The sequence below is a fragment of the Ovis canadensis genome, chromosome 3 (genome assembly GCF_042477335.2).
Source record: "Ovis canadensis isolate MfBH-ARS-UI-01 breed Bighorn chromosome 3, ARS-UI_OviCan_v2, whole genome shotgun sequence".
Lineage (NCBI taxonomy): Eukaryota > Metazoa > Chordata > Mammalia > Artiodactyla > Bovidae > Ovis > Ovis canadensis.
The window spans coordinates 9,664,669-9,691,782 of record NC_091247.1 but is presented as its reverse complement, the minus strand read 5'-3'; the positions used below and the strand labels follow the sequence as shown (position 1 = coordinate 9,691,782).

Sequence of the window (27,114 nt, the reverse complement as noted above, 5' to 3'; positions counted from 1 at the left end):
TAGAGCCCTCGGCTCTCGTCTTGGCCCTGGGAGGGCCTCTGCTCCTCCTGGCCCCGCGGGAACAGGCCCTGCCTCCCTCCCAGAGCCATTCTAGAAGACTACGCGTTTGTTGTATGAAAAGGGCAGCATGCAGAACGTCAGCTTCCTTTACGTGATCGGTACCCTCCATCCCAGCCTCGCCCGTTTTGGGAATGACTGTGTGACTGGAGCTCAGGCTGCTGAGTGACTTCAAACCAGCCCCAGTCGTACCACAAAGGGGTGACTGTGTCCCCCCAGACCTGTTGGGTTTTAAATGTCTTTCCTACTACCATCGTCTCTTCTTCTCAGCATTCACTAAAAGGCAGCTGATAACCACACCAAATGGATTATGTGCTTTGAACGAGGATGCACTTGCGCTCTGGGCGTTTTGAGCCTTAATGGCCAACACCTGCGCCATAAAAGATGCACTGGGTCAATAGAAGGTGCTTTCTGAGCATCTGCTGTGTGCTGCCACCCAAGGGGGACGTGCGCCGTTCACAGCATTTCAGAGGAACATGCCAATCTGATTCTCAGTGGGCCTTGTTTCCTGGGCTCACCTGGTAATAGCCCCTAACATCTTCCTTCACTGAGTGCTTCCTGAGACAGGCGTGGAAGCCCCTGGGTGGGTAATAGGACCAAGACGTCCAGACAAACCGAGGCTTGTGTTTGGAGTTGAACATCCTGGTCCCCTTGGTGCACTTTGCCCAGTGAGCAGAGATCAGAGTTAAGTCACCCACCTCCTCCAGGCACCTGGGACATCACGTAAGGCTTGGGAAACCCTTTCTTCCTCTTGGATGTCCTTCCCTGTATGGAAAAGGTAGCCGCTGATGTCCAGAAACTTCTCAGTTCCTTGGGGAACTCGAGCTGCTTGGGTGGATGGAGGCCTGCTGCGCTGCGGGCTGATGGTGGCGCCTGTGCTTTCTGAGCCTCGGGGACTGCTCCATGCTCCCTGTAACCTCCTTTTTTCTCCTCTGTCTTCCTCAGGCACATCTCTCTCACGCTCCCCGCTACCTTCCGAGGCAGGAACAGCACTCGGGCTGACTATGAATACCAGCACTCCAATCTCTACGCCATCTCAGGTAGGTGGGCCACCACCAGGGGCCAGCGAGCATGCCTGTGTCCCGGGCACCACCTCCCTCCGTGCGTCTCCTCGCTTCTGACGGCACCTGTGCATTCCGTTGCTCTTTCTTCCCCTGCAAGGGGCCTGTTCCCCGCAGGGCCCAGGCCTCCCCTTTCCTCCGTGTCACCGCAGCACTTAGTGAAGGGCCAGATCCTCAGCATGTTCTGAAACTAATGATGAAAAACAGTGTGTGGATTTCGCAAGCTTGAAGGGAGGTTTCCGGAGAATAGTGAGCACATTGTTCACCTGCCAGGTCCAAGCCAGGTTCCCCGCAGGGACCGGGGACCGTGCAGACCCGAGGCCCGGTGCCGCCTGCCCTCCTGTCCACATCTGTCCTCACCTCTCGTTCTCAAGACCGGGTTTGTGACCAGAGGGTACACGGGGGGCCTCCCTCCCGCACCCCCAACCCTGTCACCTGAGTCTGTGGTCTCTGAACTCGGCCTTGAAATGGATAGTGTTGCCTTGGCAGGAACTTCAGCAGTCCGAGTTTTCTTTTTCACCTTCACCCAGAGAGGGAAAAACTTACAAAGCCTTATTACGGGATTGAGATTCATTAGGTGGCGGGCAGCGCAGGGGAGTTGCTAAGAGCTGAGGAGACCCACGAACTTGACTCTGATTATACAGGGGCCTCCAATCGGAGGCCTTGGTGTATCGGGGGGAAATGGCACATCGGGGCCACTTACCAGCGCACACCCCTAATGGTGAGTGACGTTTTGAACACGGGAACATGGCATTCATTCATGTACCATAATGAACCGGTTATTTGAAAGGTAATCTTTTTTTCTAAAACTTGCAACTTCAGGGTACTAAATAGATGAAATAGAACAATGGTATAATTCATGTCAGTATTCGTTTTTCTTTGTTATGATCACTCCCTAATAGGTTTGGAAGGATAAGCAAAGGCCAGTTGTTCCATTTCTGGGTGGCACTCCTGCCGGGAAAGGGGAGCGACAGGGAGGTCCCCACAGCCCTCGTCCTAGCCCCACGCCAGGAGCCAAGTCCCCAAGGGGAGCGGGCGCATGCTGTCTGAGAGCAGCGTCTCCAGGGAGAATTTCCTCTGTGCTCTGGCTATTTCAGCAGAGTCGACAAGGAGCATAACAAGTGTGGAAAGATGACCTATTTTGTAGAAAAGCTGAATATTTCCCTAGATGCTTAGTGGCAGAGTGGTGCAAAACAGGCCTGTGAAATCCAGCGGGATGAAATCCCGCTCCGAAAGCACATACAGGCGGCTCAACCAAAGCAGAAGCTGTTTTCCCCCCTCCAGCTTGCAAATCTTTTTCCAGCCGCAGGGTCCAGCTGCCCCCACCTCACTGGGGTTCTCTGATGGCTTTCCCAGCTGTTGACATTTCTGCAGAGAAGGGCGCACAGAGTGAAATCTCCTCTGGTTTGGCAGGAATGTTCCTGTCTGCCCCTGGACCACTGCTTCCTTGCCCCGCTGCTTTGATGAGGTGTTGTCTGGGTTCATTTCAGCTGTTAGTTTAGCAGTACCGAGGTAACAGCCTCAAGACACAGGGGAAGCCATTCAGGAACTTCCTGTTACATTTATGTAAGTGGCAGTCAATTGGATTTTATCTTCCAAACAGAGGTAGTTGAGGCCACAGCCCATGACAGCAGGCAGCTCAGGCCTCCTCGGTGGCTGCAGGCCCCAAATTGCTCTGCCAGGGTCCGGGACTGCTTCATTGTGAGGCTGCCAGGCGTGCCCTGCAGGGCCCGCTGGCTCTGTAAGGCCTGCAAGCTCAGCACTGGGCAACCATGGTGCAGCTGGGAAGTCTGCCCGCCTGCCCGCCCACCAGCAGCCTGCCTGCAAGCCGATCTGGCTAGAGGGAAGCAGAGACACCCTCCCCACCATCCCCCCTGTTCCAACAGTGCTTGGCACCGAATGGCACGTCTCAGTTTGGTGTTGCAAAGTTAAGGTTTCAAAGGTTTATTCCAGAAACAGTCAAGGCAGCGGGTGCCCCAGGCCCAGCCCGGGCCCAGGGCCTGCTGCCATAATGGCTGGTACTCTGCTGGTAATGGATTGAGCCACCACACTGTTCTTCCAAACCAGCCCTGCATACGTTTGCTGCAGACCTCAGGCCCTGAGCCTTTGGTAGAAACTCCTGGTCTGCTCTGGTTCATTCCTGAAAACACTTGATTACCGCTCCCTTCATTTGCAGTCCCTTCCTAAGTAGATTTCCAAACAAGGTAATTAGTAATTTGAAAAGCAGCCCACACTTCATTTGTACATATGGTTATTAAAGTGATATTTACTTTTGCATATTTTCCCAAGGGCGTACCTGTTACGATCTGCCCTCTGTACTTTCACTGAGACAGTTCATCTGTGTCCTGCCTGCAAAGGGAGTGACACTGCTGGGGAACCTGGTGCGGGCCATGTGTAGCTCTGTCCCCAGCACACAGAGGTGCTCCTGAAACAGTTGTGGGAGGAAGGGAGGGAAGAAGAAAAGCTTTTAGCCCGTGTCTACCCTGCCCAGGAATACCCTTTATGGCATCTCAGGGAGGCGATCATTCTAAATGCTACTTGAGCCCTCCAGCAGCTGGGGCTACCACCTCCGCGCAGCCTAGCCCATCTCCGCAAGGTCCTCCTGTGTCGTTCAGCTGTGCTGTCTCGCTCTACATTCATATCCGCCCAGCCACTTGGGGTACCACGCATCCTATCAGCGATGCGTGCCGACTATTCTCCACCGTCCAGCCCGGGGGTAGCTCTCTCCTGCCCACAGAATTGGGGTAAGGAACTTCTAAGCCTCTTTGCCAAAATCCTGAGATGCTTACTCCCTCCTCTGCCAGCTATTACCCTCATCAGAATGGCCACGAAGCACAACTTTGATCCTCACACTTCCTCTCCCAGGAATTTCCTCTGGAAAATGCTTACAGATGTGCAAAAAAAAAAAAAAAAAAGATTTATCCGCAAGGGCGAGCACTGCTGCTTTTTAAATGTAATAACTCAAAAAAAGAGGTGGGGGGTGGTGGATATCCTAAATGTCTAAAACAAAGGCAAGTCGGTTAAATTATGAAACCTCCATACAGTGGCCTTAACTTCTCAAGCATCAAACAAATTTTTTATTTAGATAAAAAGGCGTGCATGAATACTGCTAAGTGACAACTGGAGTGTGCAGTGTGAACTCATTTTAAAGCATATATGCACAGACCTGGAAACGTACACACCAAGACATTCACAGTGGTTTTCACTGGGTTTTCCAGGTCTTCTTTTTGTTTCTTTGCTGTGTCTCACTTTTCTACGATAGCACATGTTACTCCCGTAATAAAAACATACAGGCTTGGGGTTAATTCAGCACACTCTTGGGAAGCTTCCCAAGTGGCCACCGTCTTTTCTGAGGGCTCACAAGCCTTCCTCTGAGTGCTTCACAAGGACTTCCCTGTGACTCAGATGGTAAACAATCTGCCTGCAGTTCAGGAGAACCTGGGTTTGATTCTTGGGTCGGGAAGATCCTGTGGAGAAGAGAATGGCGATGCACTCCAGTTTTCTTGCCTGGAGAATCCCATGCACAGAGGAGCCTGGTGGGCTATAGTCCATGGGATCGCAGAGTCGGACACGGCTGAGCAGCTAACACTCTCACAGACTCATACTGTGCTTTCGAATTCTGATGGAAATCACTTCCAGGCCACAGATCAATAGCTTCTTCTTGTCCCTTTTTGTGGACACGATTGTTTTCTGTTGTCCCATCCCCTGGACCCTCCTGTCCACTGATGTTCCTCAGAGGTCACTGACCATCTTCTGCGTCTGCTGGCCCTCCAGTCCCCAGCTGAGCCCGAAAGCACCTGGACGCACCTGCTGCCTCCTCGCCTTTCTTGCCCCTCAAATCCCCCATCACCATGTTATTCACCCTCCAGGGTTTGAGGGTGGTTTTCCTTGAAAGAGTAGATGGAGTAAAACGGTGGGTGCCTGGTGTGGCCCACTCTGTAGCCCACGTATATTCGGGTCGGCAAACCACTTTTTAAGCTGGTCTCACTTGTGACCAGTGGCAGCTGGCAGGCGCATGCTCTCCTGGTCGTGTTCTCACTGCTGTGTCTTCCTCGGCTAGACGCCCTTAAGGTCTTGTCCCCCAGGAGGACGCTCTTCAAGGCCGTGTCGATTTCTCTAGATTCTGTCCCAGAGCCCCAACTCCTGAGTTTCCTTGTCAGAACTGCTAGTGGCTGTTAGTTTGCTTTCAAAGAATATCTTCTTGCTCCTGAAAGTCTTCTATTTTGGTCCCAGGTGGTGGTGGCCTCCCTTTTTTTTCCTTACCATTTTTTTTTCAGATGTTTAGATATCTGAGCACTTATTCATTTCTCTTCCACTTATTCCAGAAAGATTTAAGGTAGCTCTGAAAACACATGTAGTGAAGTGGAAATGGAAGGGGCAGAGCAGGAGTGAATGAAAATACAGGATAGCAGAGGAGGGTGCAGCCTTGGGTGAGGTTTTGCATGAAGGGGAGATTCCAGGTTTGGTCCAGAGTCGAGTCTTTTTATAGACAACATAGAAACAAGCCAGTTGTTCGGGAAGAATGTAACTATTCCTTTTATGAATTCTTCCTCATAGAAAGGGCCCTGCAAGGTGCTGGAAACAACAGAAGAGCCGCTTTTCAGTGAGCTTAATAAGGATAGACTGTGACCTACTCATGTTTGAAACCCTAAATGTTTAGAAGTTGAATGCAATGATTTTTTTTTTTTTAGCTGCGCTGAGTCGTCATTGCCGCACGCGGGCTTTCTCTAGCTGAGTGGGGGCTACTTTAGTTGCCGTGCACAGGCTTCTCATTGCAGTGGCTTCTCTTGTTGCGGAGGAGGGACTCTAGGGCACACAGGCTTCAGTCATTGTGGCGCAAGTGCCCAGGGGCTCCGAGGCATGTGGGATGGTCCCCAACCAGGGATCGAACCGGTGTCCCCTGCGTTGGCAGGTGAGTTCTTAACCACTGGACCACCAGGGAAGCCCGAGTGAGATGTTTCTTAAGAAATGTCCTTGTGCTGGGCGTCAGACCAGGGGCTGGAGACCTGGGGGACGTCAGGCAAGAGGAGCTCCCTGACGTCCTGTCCACCTTGAGGGCTTCCTGTGCTGAGGGTCCCTGTAATGAGTGACTCAGTTCAGAGGCCCCAGGGTTGTTTTTTCTGACCTAGGAACGTCCCATCAGCCTCATGGCAGGTTTTACTTCATGAACAGGGAAACGACACTGTAACGTTCTTTTGTTTTTGTGGTGGTTATAAAATGATTCCTAGCTCCACGTGAAGAATTTTTTCCCAAAGAACTTATTTTTCTTGCTTTTGAAAAAAATCAACATAGTTGTATAAAATAGTAAAATAAAGCAGGTGCATATTAAAACCAGCATGTAATAAAGCCAAAACTCTCAAACTCAGACAGCCCACAGTTTCAGCGTGAGCTACACGCAGAAATGCATGGAGGCCACACGGTGCGGGGAAGCACCTTTTAGCGCCTGACATCTTCATCTGTCCATCAGTACCAGGCCGACCATGTAATGTATTTTCCACGTCGTCACTTTTGAGAGTGCAAGGGGTATGGGGCTGCCCCAGACAGAGCCGGAGAACCCGGAGCCGACCTGGTCAACTGGGAGTGCGGTCACCCTGTCTCAAGCTCTTCTGGGTTTTTCAGGTTTGGGGTGTTTTTTCCCCCTTTTTGGTTTTCTTTTTGATTGCTGGAAAAGCCGGCTTATTGCCCTCCACAGCTGTTCCCTCTTAAAAACCAGTCCGTTTTCAAGATGTTTGACATCAGGAAGCATGTGAGCATGGACAAGCCCGAGTCCATCAGCAGGCAGTGTAGCCATGACCCTCATTCAGAGAGAAGGGGGATTTTATCTGAAACACAGAACCCCGTACCAGCTGTGTGACTGTGACATCAGACCAGGAAAGCGCAAAGCAATTAAAAATAATTAATGATTTCTGAATATCAGCCTTCTCCATGCAGTTTTAATCTAGTCCTCATTTAAATTGGAAGATGGACATTTAATTATCAGTATTATGAAATTCATGATTTATATATTTCATCCAACTGGATAAAATTTCTGCCACTGGCTCTTCATCTTATTATGAAAAGAAAAAGAATCTGTGTGTTTTACAGTGTGATCCTTTAAAAACTCGTCTATAGCATACCAAACAATTACGAATGTATTTTCCTTTCATTTTTAGTGATTGCATTATTTCTGTCTTTTAATTAGGAGAAGCAAATCTCTCCAGGAAAGTCAGAAATAAACTTGATACTTTAATGACCATAAAGCAATGCCAGGTGGGAAAACGACCAAAAGACTGAAACAGTCGGGCGTGTGAGAAATGAGAACGCCCTTCTTTTCCTTGTGAGGTGTTCTGACCGACAGCCGTGCACGTGCCACGTTTATGCCACAGAGTTTGCGTGTGTGTTGTGTGTGTGGTTCTGCTTTCCCCAAGTGTGTGGGTGAGTGCCAGCCTGTGGGTGGGTTCACAACCTCAAAGCTGGGGAAGGGCCGCCGGCTTCCAGCGGGAGCCCCAGAGTAAACGTTAGTTGCCCTCTGCATTCACAGGTACCTCTGCGGCCTGTGAATTAATGGACATGTTCTTGCGGCTTCTGTGGCCTTGAACTTCAGACCTCCCCTCACCCACCTCTTTTCCTGTATCCTCCACTGAGGATTTCAGACTCACCTAGGACTGCTCGGAGCAGTGGGGGGTGAGCTGGAGGGAAGGGGAGGCAGGGAACCAAGGGAGGAATGTGGGTTTGACGGGCCCCAGATAATAGCATATGGGGGGCCCCAGATAATAGATTCCTCAGTGGAGTGAAAAAATATATATATTTATAATAATGGTGCTCGAATCAAGAAGGAAATAAGTCATTTTAAAGGCATATAAATTTTTATCATCCCCTCTAACAGCCATAGCGTCCCTTGTCTATCCATCTCTTCCTGCCCTGACAACAAAACCGAGCACAAAGGAAACCAGGAGAAGAGCAGGCAGAACCGGGCGGGCGCGGGTGGGGACTTGCTCACGCAGAAGATCTGTACATCCTGATGTGAAGGTGGGGTGACAGGTGGCCAGGTTTGCTCTGCACACAACCATGTGTGTGCTGTCAGGCGCTCACACGCCGCCTTGTTGCGATTGATGAATTGCCTGCTTTCTTGATTAAACCTTCCGTCACTTAAGAAACAAAAAGCCTGTGTTTAGATGGCAGAGTGGGACACGTCAAAAAAATCTGTCTCCTTTACCTTTGTGCAGATGTTGGGCACAGACTGTAACATGTATTATTAAAATGAATGTGGCATTTACTGTGCATTATTCCTTTCCTGGGAGAAAGGACTGTAAATTATATGCTAATAATAAGCTTTAACCCTTTCGAAATGCAAAAGATTTAAGAGTGCAAATATTCATGTAGGCCCGGCTAATTGGACGTGCTTTCATACACCCAGCCGTGGTTGCCGTGTCACCGGCGTTAATGAACAGCGTGTGTGAGCAGACACGCAGGGCGCTTGGGGAGCTCTCGCCTCCTGGAGGGGCTCCGCTCTGCAGGCGCCCCTGCTAGGATTTTGCGGAGAGAGGCCCCAAAACCCCTGGGCTGGGCTCTGGGTCACCCTTCTGACAGATGAGGGCCAGAGCCTTGTCCAGTTCCCCCAGCCCGTCTTCTGGACCCGAGCGTCAGGCGTGGTCCCCTCTGCTCTGTGTCCTCACCTCCGGGGCCGGCTGGGCTCGGGCCTGGCAGGTACCTTGTGGGTACTCACACTTCCTTGACCTGGCTTATCAGTCCCCAGTCCAGTTGCCCAGGTGGCAGACTAATGTCCCCAAAGCACGCCTCGTCAGATCACGTTCACGCCAGCCCCAGCCAGCCCACTGCCAACTGCGTTCACACGAACCTCACCTGCCCAGAGTTGGGGCTGTCGATGGCCAGTCTCTGCCTGTGCGGTGTCTCTTCCTCCAGGCCCCCCAGTCCAGGTAGCTCCCGGCATCCTCTCCATCGTGTCTCTCTGTGCGCCTGTCCCCGCCAGTCCTGTGGCCTGATGGCCCCAGCGTCTCCTCTGCTGACCCATCCCTGAAGGCCTGCTTCCACACTGCCTCTGCCGTGAGGCTTGTCTCATTCCCTCCCACCTGGGGTGCTGGTTTCCTCCCCCTCGTTTTTGTGTTGGAGCCATTTCACCTGTGAGCACGCTCAGCCAGCAGAGGCTGTGTTTAGAAGAGAGGATGGAGGCTGTCTTCACTCCTTTTTGAGTCGTTGAGGATATTATTAAAGGCAGAGAGAGAACGACTGTTCACTTCTCTCTTCATTCAGCAGACAGCGCTGCCATGTGCCAGGGCCTGTGTTCCCTCTTCCAGGGCAGCAGGAAGGTTCAGCATGTGACTGACAGGGCATTTGGGGTCAGAAGCGCATGCGGCCATCGCACAGAGCTGCCGGGAATGGCCGCACAGGTTGTGCACTGAAGAACCCACACAAATGCTTCCCAGGTAGAGCTGTGCAAGGGCCCTGTGTTGCTTGACCCTGGGCAAGTCACTCGAAGCTAGTTATTCACCCCTCTCTGGTGGCTCAGATGGTAAAGAATCTGCCCACAACACAGGAGACCTGGGTTCGTTCTCTGGGTCAGGAAGCTCCCCTGGAGAAGCGAATGGCAGCCCATTGCAGTATTCTTGCCTGGAGAATCCCCATGGACAGAGAAGCCTGAGAGTTGCAGTCCATGGGGTTGCAAAGAGCCGGACAGGACTGAGTGACTAACACTGTCACTTTCGAGATAATGCAGTAACCGCCTGTTGCCTTCCCAGTTGTTGTTACGAGGGTCCAGGGCGTGTAAGAGTATTTCATAAATCGGGAAGCACCTCCCCTGCCGGAGCCCAGAGGTTTGCTGAGAATTATCACCCAGGGCACACTGGCTCATCTTCTCAGTCCTGCGCTCCGTTGTATGAATTTATACATAAGACTTCATCTCAGCAGTCGGCATGCTCTGAGTGCTCAGGGAAGACATCTTCCTGGGGCCAGAGAAACTTGCAGTAAAGGCTCTGGCGCAGCTCCGCTGGGCACCACCCAGAAAGGAGACGTCCTGTCACGCGTTGTCACTTAGACGTGGGCTGTTTTGCGTGGCCAGCGGCCCACAAGCCCTTTCTCGGGAAGGTGACAGGATGCTGGTGTGGGGGCAGGAAGGGAAGACGCGCTTGGCAGAGTGAGCCGGCGACCTCCATAAAATCTTGCAACGCGCCTTTGGTTTTTCAGAGGAAGAGTGCTTGCGGCGGGGGGTTGGGAGTGCTGCTTTCGTCTCCAGGTTTTCATTTCTGCTTTTCCTGTGCTCCCCCGGCAGGAGAAAGTTAAGACTTTTTCCAGTTTCGTCATGGTGAAAAATAAAAATATAATGAGGTGACAGATACTTGAGTGTTCTTAAAAGATGGCCACCCCCTGCTGTGCCTTCATTCTCCATATTTTTCTTTCAAGCGTGGCAGAGAGTAGGCGGCATTGGTTTAATGGGCCACATCCCCCTCCCTTTTAAATCCTTGAGTGAGGCAGCTGAGAGGTGGTGAGGAGATTCCGGGCAGGAGCCAGAAGGGTAGGTGCAGCGAAGTTTCTGCCACGGACCTGCCCGGTGACGTCAGGCACAGCACTAAGCCTTTCTGGACCTGATGCCCCCGTCTCTCGATATCAGTAATTGCAATAATAACGTTAATCATTCAAGTGTAGCAATAGTTCAGCTCATGTATTTTGGAAGCATCCTCTGTGTCAGCCATTGTCTGGCACCTAGAGGAGCAGTGATAACACCTCCAGGGGCTGGGAGCTGTGTGGGAAGGAGCGTGTGTGGTTTTCACATTGGGATACCTGAGACATTACCAGCAAATGCGAACTTACTGCCTTCACACTTCAGAGAAATGCCATGCAAATACTGTCTTGACCATAAAGGTCCCACACATGGACAGAGAAAAACTGTCTCTCTGACACCTTTCTTTCTGCATATGTATCTTCTTTGTCTAGTTTTTAAGCAGAAATATGTCTCCATTTCCCCATCATAATTCACCTCCTGGCAGGGAGCGTGACTGTGGTCATTTCTGAAGGCCTAGCCAGAGAAAGGCCTACCCAGATGGCGCTAGTGGTAAAGAACCCTCCCACCCAAGCAGGAAAATGCAAGAGATCCAGGTTCCATGCATGGGTCAGGAAGATCCCCTGGAGAAGGAAATAGCACCCCACTCCAGTATTCTCGCCTGGAGAATCCCACAGACAGAGGAGCCTGCGGTCCATAGGGTTGCAGAGTCAGACACAACTGAAGCGACTTAGCACGCAGCCAGAGAAATGCTGAAAACAAATGGAAGACACTCAATCTCAGCTCTTCATCTGCTCTTAGCACTTCTTCAGAGGCTCTGGGGTGAGTGAAGTCATCGGGGTTACCGAATACTCCTGCCTAGGAGCAGCTTGTATCAAAGTAGCCTTTTGTTTCTCTTTATACCTCTGTCTATCTCTGTCTTGCAGTAACAGACTATCAGCTGAGAGGGAAAAAATGATATAATTAAGGTAACTTCTTTAAGCACATCTCGGGAGCTGAAGTTGTTTTTGCTTTTATTAAAATGGATCACTTTAATTTATTTTAATAAATCTAACCTTCCTCTAGACTTACCATGTACAAAACTCTGTAGTAAGCCCTTTCCATGCATTTTGTTATTTAATCCCAGCAAATCCTTATCAATAACATTACAGAAAACCTCTCAGGGTTTGTACTGTTACTGCTGTGATTTCTGTTTTACAGGTAGAGGTGCCCATGTTGCTGAGTCCCCATGTTCAAGCCTTGTCCAAAGCCTTAGAGGATGAATACCTGTAATAATAATAAAAGTGAAAGTGCAAGCCGCTCAGTCGTGTCTGACTGAGTATAGTCCATGGAATTCTCCAGGCCAGAATACTGGAGTGGGTAGCCTTTCCCTTCTCCAAGGGACCTTCCCAACCCAGGGATCAAAGCCAGGTCTCCTGCATTGCAGGCAGATTCTATACATTAATATGACAATAATAGTAATAAATATTGTGCAGCTGGAGAAACTGAGGTTTGAGAGTGATTTACCCATAGTTAGCAGTGCTAGTCAGCGGAAGGGCTGGCATTCAAGCCCAACCAGCCCCTAAGCTCCCCCCGACTACCCTGGGGACTACGCCTTCTAGCTGGGGACCCTGTCCCTCTTTGTGTCAAGCGAAGTTGGAGGGACACACACACCCAGAGTGGCTTACACAAGGACTCATCGGTTTATTAGGTCTTAGTGTTGTTTAATCTCAGGTGGCCCCTGGACCGTTGTCTCTGGGACCTTGTCAGAGTTGAGGCCTTCCATGCTTGACTGAAGGTGCCCTCCCCCACCCCCACATCCTCAGGGCACCTCCAGGGGTAAGTGTGGGTCCTGCTGGGCAGAACAGTGCAGAGCTGAGCACATAGCCCCTCTCGTAAAGCTGAGTGGCCTTAGGCAAGGACCTTCACCTTTCTGGGCCTCAGTTTCGTTGTCTGTCAAATGGGAACAGCAGTGGTTTGCAGTGAGGATTAGAACCAAGCCTGGCACATAGGAGGTGCTCTGAGGGTGTCCTTATGATTGTAATTATCCCACAGCTCCTCCCTCCGGCCCTTCTCAAATCCTTTCCAGACCAACAAGGGCAATACTCCGGATGCTTCAAGGAACTGCCCTGCCATTAGCAGGCAAGGCTACCACTGGTCCTGCTGTTGGAAACCTCTGTCTGGGGTTGGGGGGGAGCTCTGGGCACCTGGATGTCCCCTTGCCATGGTCTTCCCTCAGCCCAGAGGTGACAGTGGCCAGCCCAGACACACCTTCTCACGTCTTGGGACTGAACTACAGGCGTCTTCCCCCACTCCAGCTCTCTGAACCCTGCCCACAGCAGGGCTCCTACATGAACTGACAGTCACCGCAGTGCCACCTGCTCGGAAGCTTCACCCTCCAGGTTGGGCTTCCTAAGGTGCCAGCCTCTACCGAGGTGACCGAGCTATTACCCTGTGCGACCCCGTGTGCTCCGGGTCCCAGCTCCCCTCCTGCCGGCTCTGCTGCCCAAGTTCTGCTGCAGCCCGTGTGTCCCCGCTTCCAGGCTCCAGCCTGGCTGACCTACCTCAGTAGTCCTCTGGAATCAGCTGCCAGGTGGGCATCTGTAGACTCCTGATGACTTAGTGAGTAATGATGGGGGAATTGGTAGAACTCGGGGAGCCGCTGGACGGCTACACAGGATCCCATGATGAGACGGGAAGTTTTCTCTATCCCCCACACAGGACGTCAGGATGGGTGCATTTAACTGGCCTCAGGACCAAAGAGTTCTGATCTGTTCTGTAGCAGTGAAGCCACCTTTCCCATGGACGGAATACCTGCATCCATCCGTTGTTGTGCATTTGGCGTCCGTGTCCTGAATACCCAGTACTTTTTTTTCCCCATCTGTTTATAAATGGCCAGTGACGGTCTTAACCTGTTTATGTTTAAAGAACAGACTTCATTGCTCCAGCCTAGAGTTGGGAAGGGGTGTATTTATCACATGTCCCAGAAAACGCGGGGCCCTCAGTCCTCAGATCTGTCTTTCGATTGTCTCCGAGACAATGAGTGATGCAGTGCTCTCAGCCAAGGTTGAGATCCTTTGTTAGCGCGTGGTTTCTCGCGCCTGGCTTGTTTTATAGCGTGAACGATCTGATGATCCACCAGCGAGGCGACATCCATAATTTTGAATGAGAGAGCAAAGCTTGCCTCGTTGGCCCTAAGCATCGCTCCTGGTAACACGCTTAGAAGTGCTTAATCGCTTGCTACCTGGAGGCAATAAACGCACCCATCTTTCTGTTCCATTGCCTCCTGTGTTTACCTTAAATATGCCCTGGGCTAACAGAATGCCAGTGTCACTCCTGTCAGAGGGTCCCTTGGCTTGTGAATTACACCGCCGCCTCGCACCCTTCTTCTGGCCAAAGGTGGTTGGGCCTCTCGTAGGCCCAGCATAGGTGCCTTCTTTGGCCAGAAGCCTCTTGGCTATTGATGCTGCTTGTAAACTTTGCTGTCTGATTGGTTTTCCCAGTTCTGACTGAGAAGGGTGACCTATTCTTGGTTGTAACATCTCGTTCAGTGCTCAGTTCTCTGGTGGAATCCACGGTCTGTCCCAGGAGGTTAGGACCACAGGTCTCACACCCAGGCAGCCCAGCCTGCAGGAGGTGCTCTGAGATCCTCATTGTTGGATTGATTCTTGAGACCCACCCTTTGTATCCACCCTCCCCAGCTGCATGACTTTGGACAGTTTACGTAACCTTTCAGTCATTTCCTCTTCTAAAACTTGAGGATTAGGGATAATGTATGTGAAGTGCCTTGTACTGAGTGGGCCCCCCAGAAATGGTAGCTTGAATGACTGTCATAGATCCTGGCATTCCAGGGAGCATGGGTCTTATTTCCCCCTGAAGTAGGACCCCCAGCCCCACCCCACCTAAAATGCAGTCAGGAGGGGGGCTTAGGTCCACTAAGGCAGGGCTGGAGCTGGACTCACGGGTAGGAGCCTGCCCAGGTCAGGGTCCAACCCTCCACTCTAGTTCAGAAATCTATAATTGCTTGAGATGCAGGTTTGTTAGTGGGTGAAACAGTTTTGTAGAGAACTTCTCAGTGTTTAAATCAGCCTCCTATTTCCCCCTTCCCTTCTCCTCGAATCAGCTCTGGACTGAGAAAGGAGCATTACCTGTTCTCAGCGCTCGAACCATTTGACTCCTTTCTTCTTTGTCTTTTGGCTGTTTCTTTCCTGCCCCTCCTATCCCAGGACCCTTGCCCCAGAGTCCTTATAGACCTGTGAGCCGAGGCTTGGTCTCAGGATATGTCGAGAGTCTCACCACCCACCAGGCACATCCTGAAGGCTCCCTCATGCTCCAGAGCGGCCACCGGGTCAGTGGGGCTCCAAGGCCCGTGCCAAAGGCTGGCTTGGCAGCCATGGGACACAAGTGCACTGAAGACCATCCTTCCTGGGGTTTGGGGGAGTGTTTAAGCAACTTTCTGAGACATTCCCATCTTAAGAAAGGATGCCAGACTATCTGTCGATGCTGAAGGATTGCTCCTTTCTTCAGACTACCTTTTTAAAAAAGATATTGTACCTTTTATTTGGATTTAATGAGGGCAGACATTTTAATCAGAGGTTAGTCATTTATTTTTGCAAACTATTGTTTTGATTCATCATTTATGCAGATAATTAAATGGTTCAGTTGGCACAGTGTGTCTACTTTATTAAAACAGGTAATTTTGGCGGGGGGGGGGTAAAAGAGAGAGATGCTGTTTTTTGGATCACTGCACAAGAATTGCTTTTATCTTCATCTCTGTGCGTAGTTTCTGGTTGTGTTGCCAGAAGGCTCTCTCACTTTCAAGCGTTCGGTGTCCTCTCTGGTCTGGGGGGTGCTTGCCCTGGGATGATTGGGGTGTGAACCGTTATGCCCTTTGAACTGGGAGATGAAGAAATCCTGTGCTGTTACCTTTCAGAAAGTCTCCAAGGTTTTAATTGGATTGGGGGAGAAGAGCCTACAAGTTATGAACTTTGCAGAGCAGCAGTTCTTATGCTAAAAACAGATTAATTGTAGCCCTCGCAGGGGGTGGAGTTTAAAAGTCAATTACTACTTGTCCTATTATAATTTATACACCTAGGATTTGGAAAAGTCTGTCACTTGGTGCAAAAATGAAAAGGTTACGTGTACTAGTGTGAGTATTCCCGTGACTTTTCATTTGTAAATGCTTCGGCTACACACATCTGTATGTATGCAGCTTGTAGGTGCAGAGCTCCGATATTATTGCAGCTTAGAGCAGGGTTCCTCAGGAAGAGTAACCTTTAAGATTTCATTCTTTAAATCCATAATGGCTTGAAACTTAGTCCTTTGTCTGGCAGTTCACTCCATTTGTAGGCACCCTGGCAGCCCCAGCTAGGGCCTTGGGGACACTCCACTCCTGGGTCACAAACCAGTAAGAGATGGCCATTTAGGGGACAGTTTTTTAAAAAACAACAAATTGCTTGCAAGGTTTGCTCTCCTTGATTTTTCCATGTTTGCATCCTGAATCAGTTCATTCACTCATTAAAAGGATTTATTTTAGGCAGACCAATTAAAAGTTTGGAAGCTAATTTTTTGCTGAGCAGAGCGCAGACCTCAGGAAGCACGATTTATAACAGGGCTTCCGCCCTTTTCCACCAAGAGCTGTCTGATGGCACTGCGATCCCCAGCGCTCAGAGCACAGAACATCGGTCCTTCGCGGGTGGGTGGCTCCTGGCCTTCATTGTTTCCTGGGGAACCCGCAAGTCTGAGAAGCCTAGCCCAGCCCGGGAGTGGCTCGCAGGATTTGTTTGCTTGTACATACCCCACAGTTTAATTTTTTTTAATAGGAAGCTGCTGTGTAGTTTGGATATTTAAACAGTTATTAACCGAATGACAATTAACAGATTGCATAGACAGATTTTCTTTTGAAAACCTCTGAAATTGAGTACAGTTTGCAAAACTATCACGGCCTAGTAATGACAATGAATTTTGATTTCCCGGAACTGATATTAGACTCCTTATTAAACTATGTGCATCTGCTTTTAATTTACTCCAAATAATTGGAAAATGCAATGAAGCTTTCCAATTAAAGCACGGCTTTATGCTGTTTAATAATACCCCCATAATATTATAGCTTATGAAGTGACAGGTGAGTTGGTGTATGAATAAAACATAAAGGCAGCAATAAGGGACAGAAAACCGGAGACAGTTGTGGGGATTTTAAATGCTGGATGTAATTTGCATATATTAATCTCTTCTTTTCAGCCTTATCAGGCGTTCTTCAGTATTTGAAGTTAAAATAGCGTTGACAGGCGGGAGTACGCTTAGTTTTTTCAAGGATTTATTACTTGTATAATTTCTGATCTTTAATAAGCAGATATGACTGATCCTCATAGTTCTATAGAAATCGGTTAATTGTTCCAGATGGCGTGTACTGATTATGCAAAATTACTTTTCACACCATTTTTTTTGTGATGGAGTTTGGAGTAAAATTAAATTTTTTATAGCCTTCTTATCATGCTGTTTTACAGTGGTTTTTCCACAGAAGTTGAATTTAATCTACTATATTACATTGACCAGCACAGTTATTCTAATGTAGCATTTTGTGATTTGACAAAGAATAATAGAACATATTGCTCATTGTTCATTACTGTGTCCCTAATAAAAAGGAGCTCCTGTGTATAGAACATAGCTGTTATTTATGAAGAATGCCTAATTCATACAGTTAAAAATGCAAAATTGTACTATGCAGTAGTTCCTTGTAGGGAGAGAGTATCTGAGAAAAGCAAATGGAAATAGGCTTGTTGCTACAGATTTTACATGCTAGAAGAGGGGTCTTCTTTTAATGACCAGAGAGTTTAAATTGTGCTACTTCTTCTGTGAGTAGGGGAGAGAAAAGGCTAGATAATCTCATTCTATTGATACTAAGAGAGGTGTCACCGGTTGACTTGTCTTGATTTGCATAATCCCAGAAGCCTTTCATAATTGAATAGCATTTATAAAAGGTGGTTATACTTTGGTGTAAAGTATCCAAAAAAAAAAAAGCCTAAAAAGCCTCAAAGATAATTCGTCTCTAACGTTTTCCAACGCGTCAGTTTTTGTAAAGCATCTTGTGCTGGTGTCAGATCCAAGTCCAGGCTGTGCATTTTACCAGGTGACATTAATCTAAGCTTATCCTTGTCCAGGTTCTCGGATAACATTCTCTCTACAGTTCAGCTGGTAGCGGGAGGCAACTCAGCAGGTGCACCCCAAAATGGGATTGTAGGGCTGTTACCATGAAGCAGGGAGAGATCCAGTTTCTTTCCTTTGGGAGAACTCCTCCCAGAAGCAGAGGGAAGGAGGACAGGTTTTTCTGTTGCATGAGAAGAATCCTGTTTGGGTGTGTAGTATTTTAAATGCAGTGCAGAAAGAAGTAACCCATTTCTGTGTATATAATCTGAACTTTGGCTTGTTTTCAAGAGACCACTGTGTGTATGAAACCTTATCAGGATTTTTATAGACTTGGGATGTACATTTCTGTTTCAGGTAGAGTTGAGTCCCTTGTGCAGAGAGACTCACAGGTCTTTCTGTGGCCCTGCTGCTCCATCCAGGTAGTTCGTTTGGTTCTGTGCCTCATCTCCCCTTGCCCATAGCCGTCTTCCCACAGGCCTTGAGAATGCTTCCATGTTTGAACAGACTGGATTTGGATCTGTTTAAAAGGTTCAATTCCTTTAGCCCTGGGGGAATCAAACTTCTTTTTTAAAAAAATAAATTTTTCTGCTAGCAACACTGATTGCTGTTCACAATGCTCCGTCCCCACTTACCCTCCAATCCTGGAGTAGAAGCAGGACTTCACTGATGCCTCTCTGACAGGTTCGAGGGGACCAGACAAACAGGTTGCAGACTTCAGAGGTCGTCTGTCCAGCTGTGTCCGCTGAGGGTGGGACTTGGGATGCAGGGCAGGGGTGCTCTCGGGGTGTGAGCTCTCCAGAGGGCCCAAGAGAACAGATTCAGTTAGATGCCCATGTTACCATAGATTGCCAGTATTGTGTAGATTGTACTGTTTTCTAGTCTTCAAAACATTTTCAGTTAAGTTCTACTGTGTATCTCGTCTGGTCTTGAGACAAGCTAAATAGGAAGGTAAATATATTTGGCTGCCTGCAGTACTGGAATGACTAATTAGACCAAATATAAAGAAATGTAATTCAGAGCCCAGAGCGCTTGCAGTAACCTGTACTGACTGAATTCTGTATTCTCTTTACCTCCAGAGTACTTAAAAAACCTGAAACCTTTCACCTGCCCTCTTTTGTAAACTCAAGATATATTTTTGTGAAAATTAAAATTATATGAAAAAGAGCGTGCATAAATCAGACATGATTAAAAATATTTGTTCTAATGCAGTAATAATGTGGTAGTAATGCTTTCATCAGTATAGCTTAAGGCTACATTAAGTGGACAGACTTTATATGGATTCTCTAATTTTAATCTTCAAAATGCTATCTAATGTCTCATTAAGACTTGCATATAATGTATCTTAAGTACAGTCATTAAATATAGTTTAGGGAGATTTATGTTCAGATATTGCTTAAAGATGTTTTAATAGGCCCATTTACTCTGATGATATTAATGAGCTCTTAATACAGACTAAGCTTCTAAAACTAGTTGTAAAGACTCCAGCCTGAACACAACAACTTGGGATTAAAGCCCGATTTGCACAAGAGCCTGCAGGTTTGCCCCACTGACAGGCAGGGTCAGGGCCACCTCTCTGCGGAGCCTTGAGCTTTGGAAAAAGAGTCTCCCTTGCCTTGGTCTGGCTGCTGACCCAGACGACTCCTTCCTTCTGCCAGCCCTGAGTACAGTCCCAAACCGTGCGCTGGACACATGCTAATCTGGCCAAATCGCCCGTCTCCAAGGTCATCTGAGCGGCGCTGACGCCCTTGGCGGTATTGCTGGGACACGGGAGGGTTAAAGGGGCTTTGCTGTGCTTCTCCCATAAGCATCTGCCTGGTAAGATGTGCACAGTCTGGCGACATCATGTGAACAGCTTCGACCTGCCATAAGCAAACTGTAAAAGGTCGCACGGGTGTGCGTTCATCACAGACATTCGTAGTGACTGAAATACATGTATTAAAGTGTCCTGCAAATTCAGAATTGGAAAGAAAAGCCCAGACCACCAGGAGTCTCTGTGTGTCCGCTCTTGTGTATAGTCACCCCACCCCACCCAACCCGACCCCTTGCCACCGGGCCCCACTTTTACACGTTTCAAAAAAAAAAACTCCATGTTAGTGTTTCCTTGTCTTTCAGAAAAATACTGAAAAGCACTTTTTGTTTGTTTGTTTCAATTATTTTAGGGGAGAGGGGAAAAAAAAGAACCTATGAATTCAGAGACTTTTCTAATTACTAAATTGGTTTGTTATAAAAAGATAATAGCAAATTTCTTCTTTTCATAATTGGACATCTCTTCCCTGTAGGCTAATGCGTGCACAGCCCGCGCATGCACAATAAGTTGTGCTTTTGAAAAGCCATAACTAGCTAATAACAGCTACAGTGTCATCGGAGAGTAATGGTGTGCTGATTAGCATAATTAATGACAAATGGTGGTGCGGAATTGGTGGATTGGTTTAGCGGATGATGAATGCGGGCGAGGCCTGGGCTGGGGCCTGCCAACTAGGCCTCGCTGGCTGTCAGCCCTTCTGTTCTCGCTGAGGCAGCCCTCATTAGTCACGATGGGAGGTGCCAGTTCGTATTCTGTTTGGAGCACAGAAAACTTAATAATCCAGGCGAATGTGGCTTCCCCTCTCTCCTGTGTATTTACTCACAAAACTCTCTCCTCGCTCGTTCCCACCGTGGGCTGACCCATGAGGACACAGCTCCTTCGAGAGGCTGCCGTGACCCTAGAAGGGGGAACGAAAGGTGGTGCTGTAGAGACACACGCGTGTGGCCTGGTGCTCCCTGACCACAGATAAATTACTCCCGTTTGGAGGACTTCTGCTTGTGACTCTGTTTATCTGGGTCTTTATAAGGGGAAAAGAAATGAACTCAGTAAGCTATACATTCCATCCTGAAATAAGACTAGCACATTTATCTTTGGCTTGATTAATCAGACCTAATTTGCATTCTCAAATGAGACTGATAAAAATGGATTTACCTTTTAACCTTTAGAGGGGGGAGAAAGTATTTCTCTGCAAGATTTCCAGGGCTATCTTTCCTTAACTGATAAGAAGCAACTCCTTTATCAATAAGGATGAAAATCCTTAATTTGCATTAGTGAATGAGACTAATTATTATATAGTTAATTAGCATCTGGAAATGAGGATTATCTTAATTACAAAGCACAATTTCCCTAATAGCTACAAAACTGTAAGTTTGATCCGTGTGGAAATTGGTAAATATTATTATGTAATTAGTGATAACATTAATAGGACAGAGTATTTAGACATCATTTGCATATGCAAATGTAATTTACCTGAGCCAAACAAGTGGACCATTAATGATTAAAGCATGATAGAGCTGAGTGAAAGTTCTAGATAGCTGAATAGTATCCATTATGCAGAGTATCTAAACAATTGTCATAGAGTAGATAAGGACCTTTTATATTTAGATGGTCAGAATGGTTTTTGTTTTAAGAAGAACGAGGACCAGAAAGATTAAACACAAGGCTTCACTGCTTAGGGAAACAGCTGGCCACATAGTCATCTCCTTGACTCTGCTTTCCCCATGCTTCCCAATGTCCCTTGGACCTTAGATGTTCTTTCCCTATAGATCTTAACATTTCTGAATATTGGCTTTCTCTTTCAACTGATGCATGTTCCTAAAGCAGTTCTACACACACATGAGCGTAGTAAATTCTGAAGTTGATGGTGCAGCTTACCGTTCTTAGGGGAGTATTCAGAGCTCTCTGAATTTTATCTGTGTGGCCCCAGAGTCTCCTCGGTTCAGAGCTGCTGCTTCATCTGCGTCTCCTCTGGTGCCCAGCCGCTCCCTCTTTCAGGCTGCAGCAGTGTTTGCCAGAAGGTGGGGTGTGTGCCCGTGAGAGAGTGTGAGATGTGGATGGCCGTTAAGATGTTTTTATTTCAACTCTAATAGCATATCAGCAGACAGTATTGTTGAGAATAAGATGAAAGCAAACAACCTCCCAAACCACCGTGGCTTCCCATGACCACCATTGGGTACGCCACTCAGGTTCCAAGTCAGGGAGTGCAGGTCGATGGGGTCCTGCTTCATGTGGCATCTCTTCCTGGGACCTGGGCTGAAGGAGCAGCTCCCATCTTCCGAGACATGCTATTCTTGGAGCAGAGGGCAAGGGCAGGAGACCTGGAAGAGACACCCAGTGGCTCTGAAGCCTCTGGTCTGACATCAGAAGCCTCTGGACAAGGCATCCAGACCAGTCAGGTCCAGGTGTGGGGTGCCTGCTCTTCCCCGGGAGACCCTGACCTCCCACCTCTCACAGGGAAGTAGGATCATACACCCAGGAACGGTAACTTTGTGGGGTTTAAAAAAAGGAGTTCAGGAAAAAAAATTTTTTAATGAAATAACATTTAATTTTAAAAAATTTTAAGCGAGTTTTCAGATGTAAAGGAAAATATAGTCAGTAATTATACATGGAAAAAAACAAGTGAATCTGAAACACGGGATAGTTTCCTGACGTGTGGGAAACGTTGGCCTAGAGTGTCTGTTGCTCATCTTCAGCTTGGCAGGAGCTTGAATTCTCCTGGGAAGGTTGGGAAGTCACTCAGGGATTTGCACAGCTGTTTCAGTGTAGTGGAAACAGCACTGCCCTCTGGGGTTGAAGGCTCATTTTGACCACTTCCAACCTGAGAAATCAGCTTCCTTTGCCTGGGTTTCACTTTTCCCAGCTGCAGAATGAGGCTTTGGGGCCAGGTGGTCCCTGTTGCTGCTCAGCCCTCCCACTACCCCTTTGGAGCACCTGTTGAGAGCCTGCTCCTCGCAGGGGCTAGAACAGAGGTGCTCCAGAAAGTCCTGCCTCAGGGCTGATGGGACTCAGTGGTTCCTGTAAGAACCTAAAAAAGTTTGTTGCTAGCCAGAACAATTTATGATAGCTGTTCTGGTATCCATGTCTGATTTTTTTTTTAAATCAAAAACAGATACAAACTTTTCTGATTTATAGAAGTAGAAAAATGGGAAAATATATAAGCACATACAGAAAAGCATATGGAAGAGGATGAAGATCATTCATAATCCCATTATCCAGAGAAACAATTATTTTAAGGTATACACCATGTATTTGTTCTTGATTATTAGTTGCTAAAAAGTGTGTCTGACTCTTTGCTACCCTGTGGACTGTAGCCCGCCAGGCTCTGCTGTCCATGGGATTTCCCAGGCAAGAATACTGGGGTGGGTTGCCATTTCCTTCTCCAGGGCCTCTTCCCAATCCAGGGATCAAACCCAAGTCTCCTGCCTTGACAGGCAGATTCTTTACCACTGAGCTACCAGGGAAGTCCCTGTGTACCATATATATTTATATATAAAAGTATACTTCTACCTGATTGTCCATTATGGGGTTTTTTGGTTAGATTTAGTGAGGTATAATTTACATACAGTAAACTTCACCCTTAACTTAATCGTGTATTTCTTATTATAATGTGTGCAGTTAATGAATTTTGACAAATACCAAGTCACATGGTAAATGTCATGCATCTACCACCAGAAGTAAGGTAGGAGATTTCCCCACTGCCCCCCGGAGTTCTCTTGTTCCTGTTTCCAGTCATTGCGTGCATGACCCCCAGGCCCTGGCAGTCAACACGTGTGCTTCATGTACAACAGTGGAATCGTACGGTATTGTAGTTTCGCGTGTCACCTGGTGTGATGTTTCTGAGATGCGTCCACGCCGTTGAATGTATCAGCCGCTTCTCGTTACTCCTGAGAATGTCCACTCCTCTTGACTCGTCATTTCCAGAGCCTTCCTCGGGGCTCGTTGAACAGACGCACAACTTTCCTCCTGAATCCAGTGCACGTCTTCTGACCAGTCCTCAGTGGCGGGATACTTCCGTCGTCTTCGCTTCTCAGAGTAGTACTTGGGTGAACATTCCTTTAGACAAATCTTTGCTCTTTAGGGCCCGTGTGCATTTTTAAACATCTCGATGTGTAGTGGCCGATTGCCCACCAAAATGGTTGAATCCGTCTACAAGTCCATGTCAGCCAAAGAGGCTTTCTTGCCCTGAAACCTTACTTATTAACTGGCTGCTGTCTCCCAAACTCCTTATCAGTCTGAAAGTTGGGGTAGTGAGGCGCAGCTCCCTCCAGCCCTTTCCTGGGCCAGCCATCCCTCTTTTCTGTTGAAGTCCGGTTTTTGCTTATTGAGCTGCAGAATCTCCTTAAGGAACAAAGTCTTCTTTTGACTCTCACCTTGCTACTGCCTTTTTTCCGTTTGTGATTTGACCTTTAATTCTCCTTTTCCTTTTTTGGTTGTGCTTTTGCCGTCACATTTTTAAAATGCCTTTTCCATCTTATCATATATCCTGTACCTTCCTTTTTTTAACATTTAAATCTAAATTTCTTCTATAAATTGTTCTGATATATGGCATACGGATCTAATTATGTTAGCCTAAATTATTTGCCTTTAACCCAGCTCTACTACCCTGGGTCAGGAAGATCCCCTGGAGAAGGGAATGGCTACCCACTCCAGTATACTTGCCTGGAGAATCCCAAGGACAGAGGAGCCTGGCGGGTACAGCGCATAGGTTCACAAAGATTTGGACATAACTGAGTGACTAACATTTAACAGCACTACTTATTAAATCTTTTTTTTTACCAACTCATTTGAAAACAATCTTACATTAACCTCCTGTTATCTACTATGATAGATTTTGTGGCTTATATCCTGTTTCATTGGCCTGGATACATATTCTAATGAGTAGATCACACCACTAAGTATTATTCATGTGTGTGTTTTGATACCTTGTCTTATTATTCTTTGTAGTTGATTTTAAGAATGTTTCTGATAATTCTAGCTCAATTTTTTATCCGGTTAAAATTTGGAATTACTTTACGGTCCAATGAAAATACTTTCAAGGTTTTGATTAAGAAAATATGAAAATTACAACTTAATGTTGGGAGAATGATCATCTTTAAAGTACTTGATCGTTCCTTCTAGAACCCGTAACATGAGCCTCCATCTATTCAAATGTTCATTTATATCATGTGGTAAAGTATTATAGTTTTTTTCCTGATGATCTAATTCCTAGGTTTTATATTTGTTGTTATTATTGTTTTGCCCATGATGCTTTAACTGAGGATTGCTTATATATATTTTAAAAACTACTGTTGGTTACTATTTTTAGGTTTTTTTTTCCTTTTTAAAATGTATTTATTTATTTGGGCTGTGCTGGTCTCCGTTGCTGCTCGCGGGCTTTCTTGAGTTGCAATGAGCAGGGGCTACTCTTCGCTGCGGTTCACGGGCTCTCGCGCATGGGCTCAGTCGTTGCAGCGCACGGGTTTGGTTGCTTTTTGGCATGTGCAACCTGCCCAAATCAGGGATCGAATCCGAGACGGGTCCCCTGCATTGGCACACAGATTCCTAACCACGGGACCATCAGGGAAGTCCCTACTATTGCTTTTTGAATATTCATTTTGTGACTGGCCCCCTCTCTGTTTGCTTGTTATTTCCAGTAGTTTCCAATCCATCACCTGGGTTTTCTTGGTAGACAGCAGTGCCATCTGCAAATATGATTTTGTCTCTTTGATAACATTGATACCACATTTCTTTTTCTTGCTTTATATTATTGGCCAGAACATCAAGAACAGCAAATGATAATGGCAGTAGCTTACATTCTTATTTGGTTCCCAGCCTCAGAGAGGATGTTTCTAGTGTTCTGCAGTCAAGGCTAAGGTAGGCTAGTAGTTTAGGAGAGAGAGTTTGATTATGCTCAAGGAATAATTCTTCCCTTTCTATATTCTTGGGGTTTTTTTAATTCAGACACTAATTTCAATTTCTTATGAAAATAACTTCAGAAACTATCAATGTATTATTATATTCATTCACTTAATTTATTGATGTGAATCATTTTATTTTGATGATTATCATTTAGAAAATTATCACTGTATTTCGTATTAAATCTTACTATAGTACGGTGCATTATTTATGGTACTAGATTTGAGCTGCTGTTATTTAAGTTAGGATTTTGATATATTTTGTATATGTGAAGGTGAATTTAATGCTTCTTAAGATATTGTTTTTGTGTGACCTAAATTATTTTTTCAAATATAAAAGTATATTTTAATTTCTTTCCTTGGGGAGAAGGAAAATGAAAAAAATAATCCCTGTAAAAACTAAATGGACTTGGATACATTTGGGTGCTTTGGGGAAAAGGACACAATTTCAGTTTCTTTCACAAATGATAGATTTTTTTTTTCAATTTTATAATTTACATTTTCTTTGGGAAAAATCAGTGATTTTCACATAAGTGTTAAAGTCTAGTGGCACAAAATTGTGCCTAAGAGTTTATTCTGACTTTAAAAGTAGTATCAGTTCAGTTCAGTCGCTCAGTCGTGTCTGACTCTTTGCGACCCCATGAATCGCAGCACGCCAGGCCTCCCTGTCCATCACCGTCTTTGGGAGCTCACTCAGATTCACGTCCATCGAGTCAGTGATGCCATCCAGCCATCTCATCCTCAGTCGTCCCCTTCTCCTCCTGCCCCTAATCCCTCCCAGCATCAGAGTCTTTTCCATTGAGTCAACTCTTCGCATGAGGTCGCCAAAGTACTGGAGTTTCAGCTTTAGCATCATTCCTTCCAAAGAAATCCCAGGGCTGATTTTCCAAATGGACTGGTTGTATCTCCTTGCAGTCCAAGGGACTCTCAAGAGGTTTCTCCAACACCACACACAGTTCAAAAGCATCAATTCTTTGGTGCTCAGCCTTCTTCACAGTCCAACTCTCACATCCATACATGACTACTGGAAAAACCATAGCCTTGACTAGATGGCCCTTAGTCGGCAAAGTAATGTCTCTGCTTTTGAATATGCTATCTAGGTTGGTCATACTTTTCTTCCAAGGAGTAAGCGTCTTTTAATTTCATGGCTGCAGACACCATCTACAGTGATTTTGGAGCCCAAAAAAATAAAGTCTGACACTGTTTCCACTGTTTCCCCATCTATTTCCCATGAATTGATGGGACTGGATGCCCTGATCTTTGTTTTCTGAATGTTGAGCTTTAAGCCAACTTTTACCCGTGGTCATATATATCACTATTGGGCTTTTTTTTTTTTTTTTGCCTTTTTTCTTAGTTATCCTTACTAAGGGTTTGTTTTACTTATCTTTCAAGCAGCCAGTGTTTGTTTTTTTTTTATAAAGGCATTAGGTTTTGCTTTACCTTTCATTGTTTTCTTTTATTTTTATTAGTTCCTTTTTCTACTTTCTTTTGGCTCATTCTGGGATTTTTGTAGCGTCTTGGATTGGACCATCACCTTATTTGTTTTCAATTCTTAATGATTTTCAGTGAAAAGTGTTCAGAGCTATATAAATATTCTTGTGTGTTACTTTGATGGCAGTCTCATATGTAGTATTCATATTTATAAATACATAATAATTTTATTTTCAATTGCCTCTTTGA

General features: G+C 46.8%; 1 protein-coding gene across 7 annotated transcripts in view; it reads left to right on the top strand.

The window, feature by feature from the left end:
* The window catches only part of MVB12B (multivesicular body subunit 12B), a 211,768-nt gene that overhangs the window by 116,855 nt on the left and 67,799 nt on the right, over nucleotides 1-27,114 (top strand). For all 7 annotated transcript variants that reach the window (XR_011255491.1, XM_069582393.1, XM_069582392.1 and 4 more), the window contains exon 7: nucleotides 1,003-1,097. Coding sequence is in view for 6 of the 7 variants with exons in the window: in XM_069582393.1 (XP_069438494.1) it covers nucleotides 1,003-1,097 (95 nt within the window). In the remaining variant the exon portion in view is untranslated. The remainder of the gene's footprint in view (nucleotides 1-1,002; nucleotides 1,098-27,114) is intronic.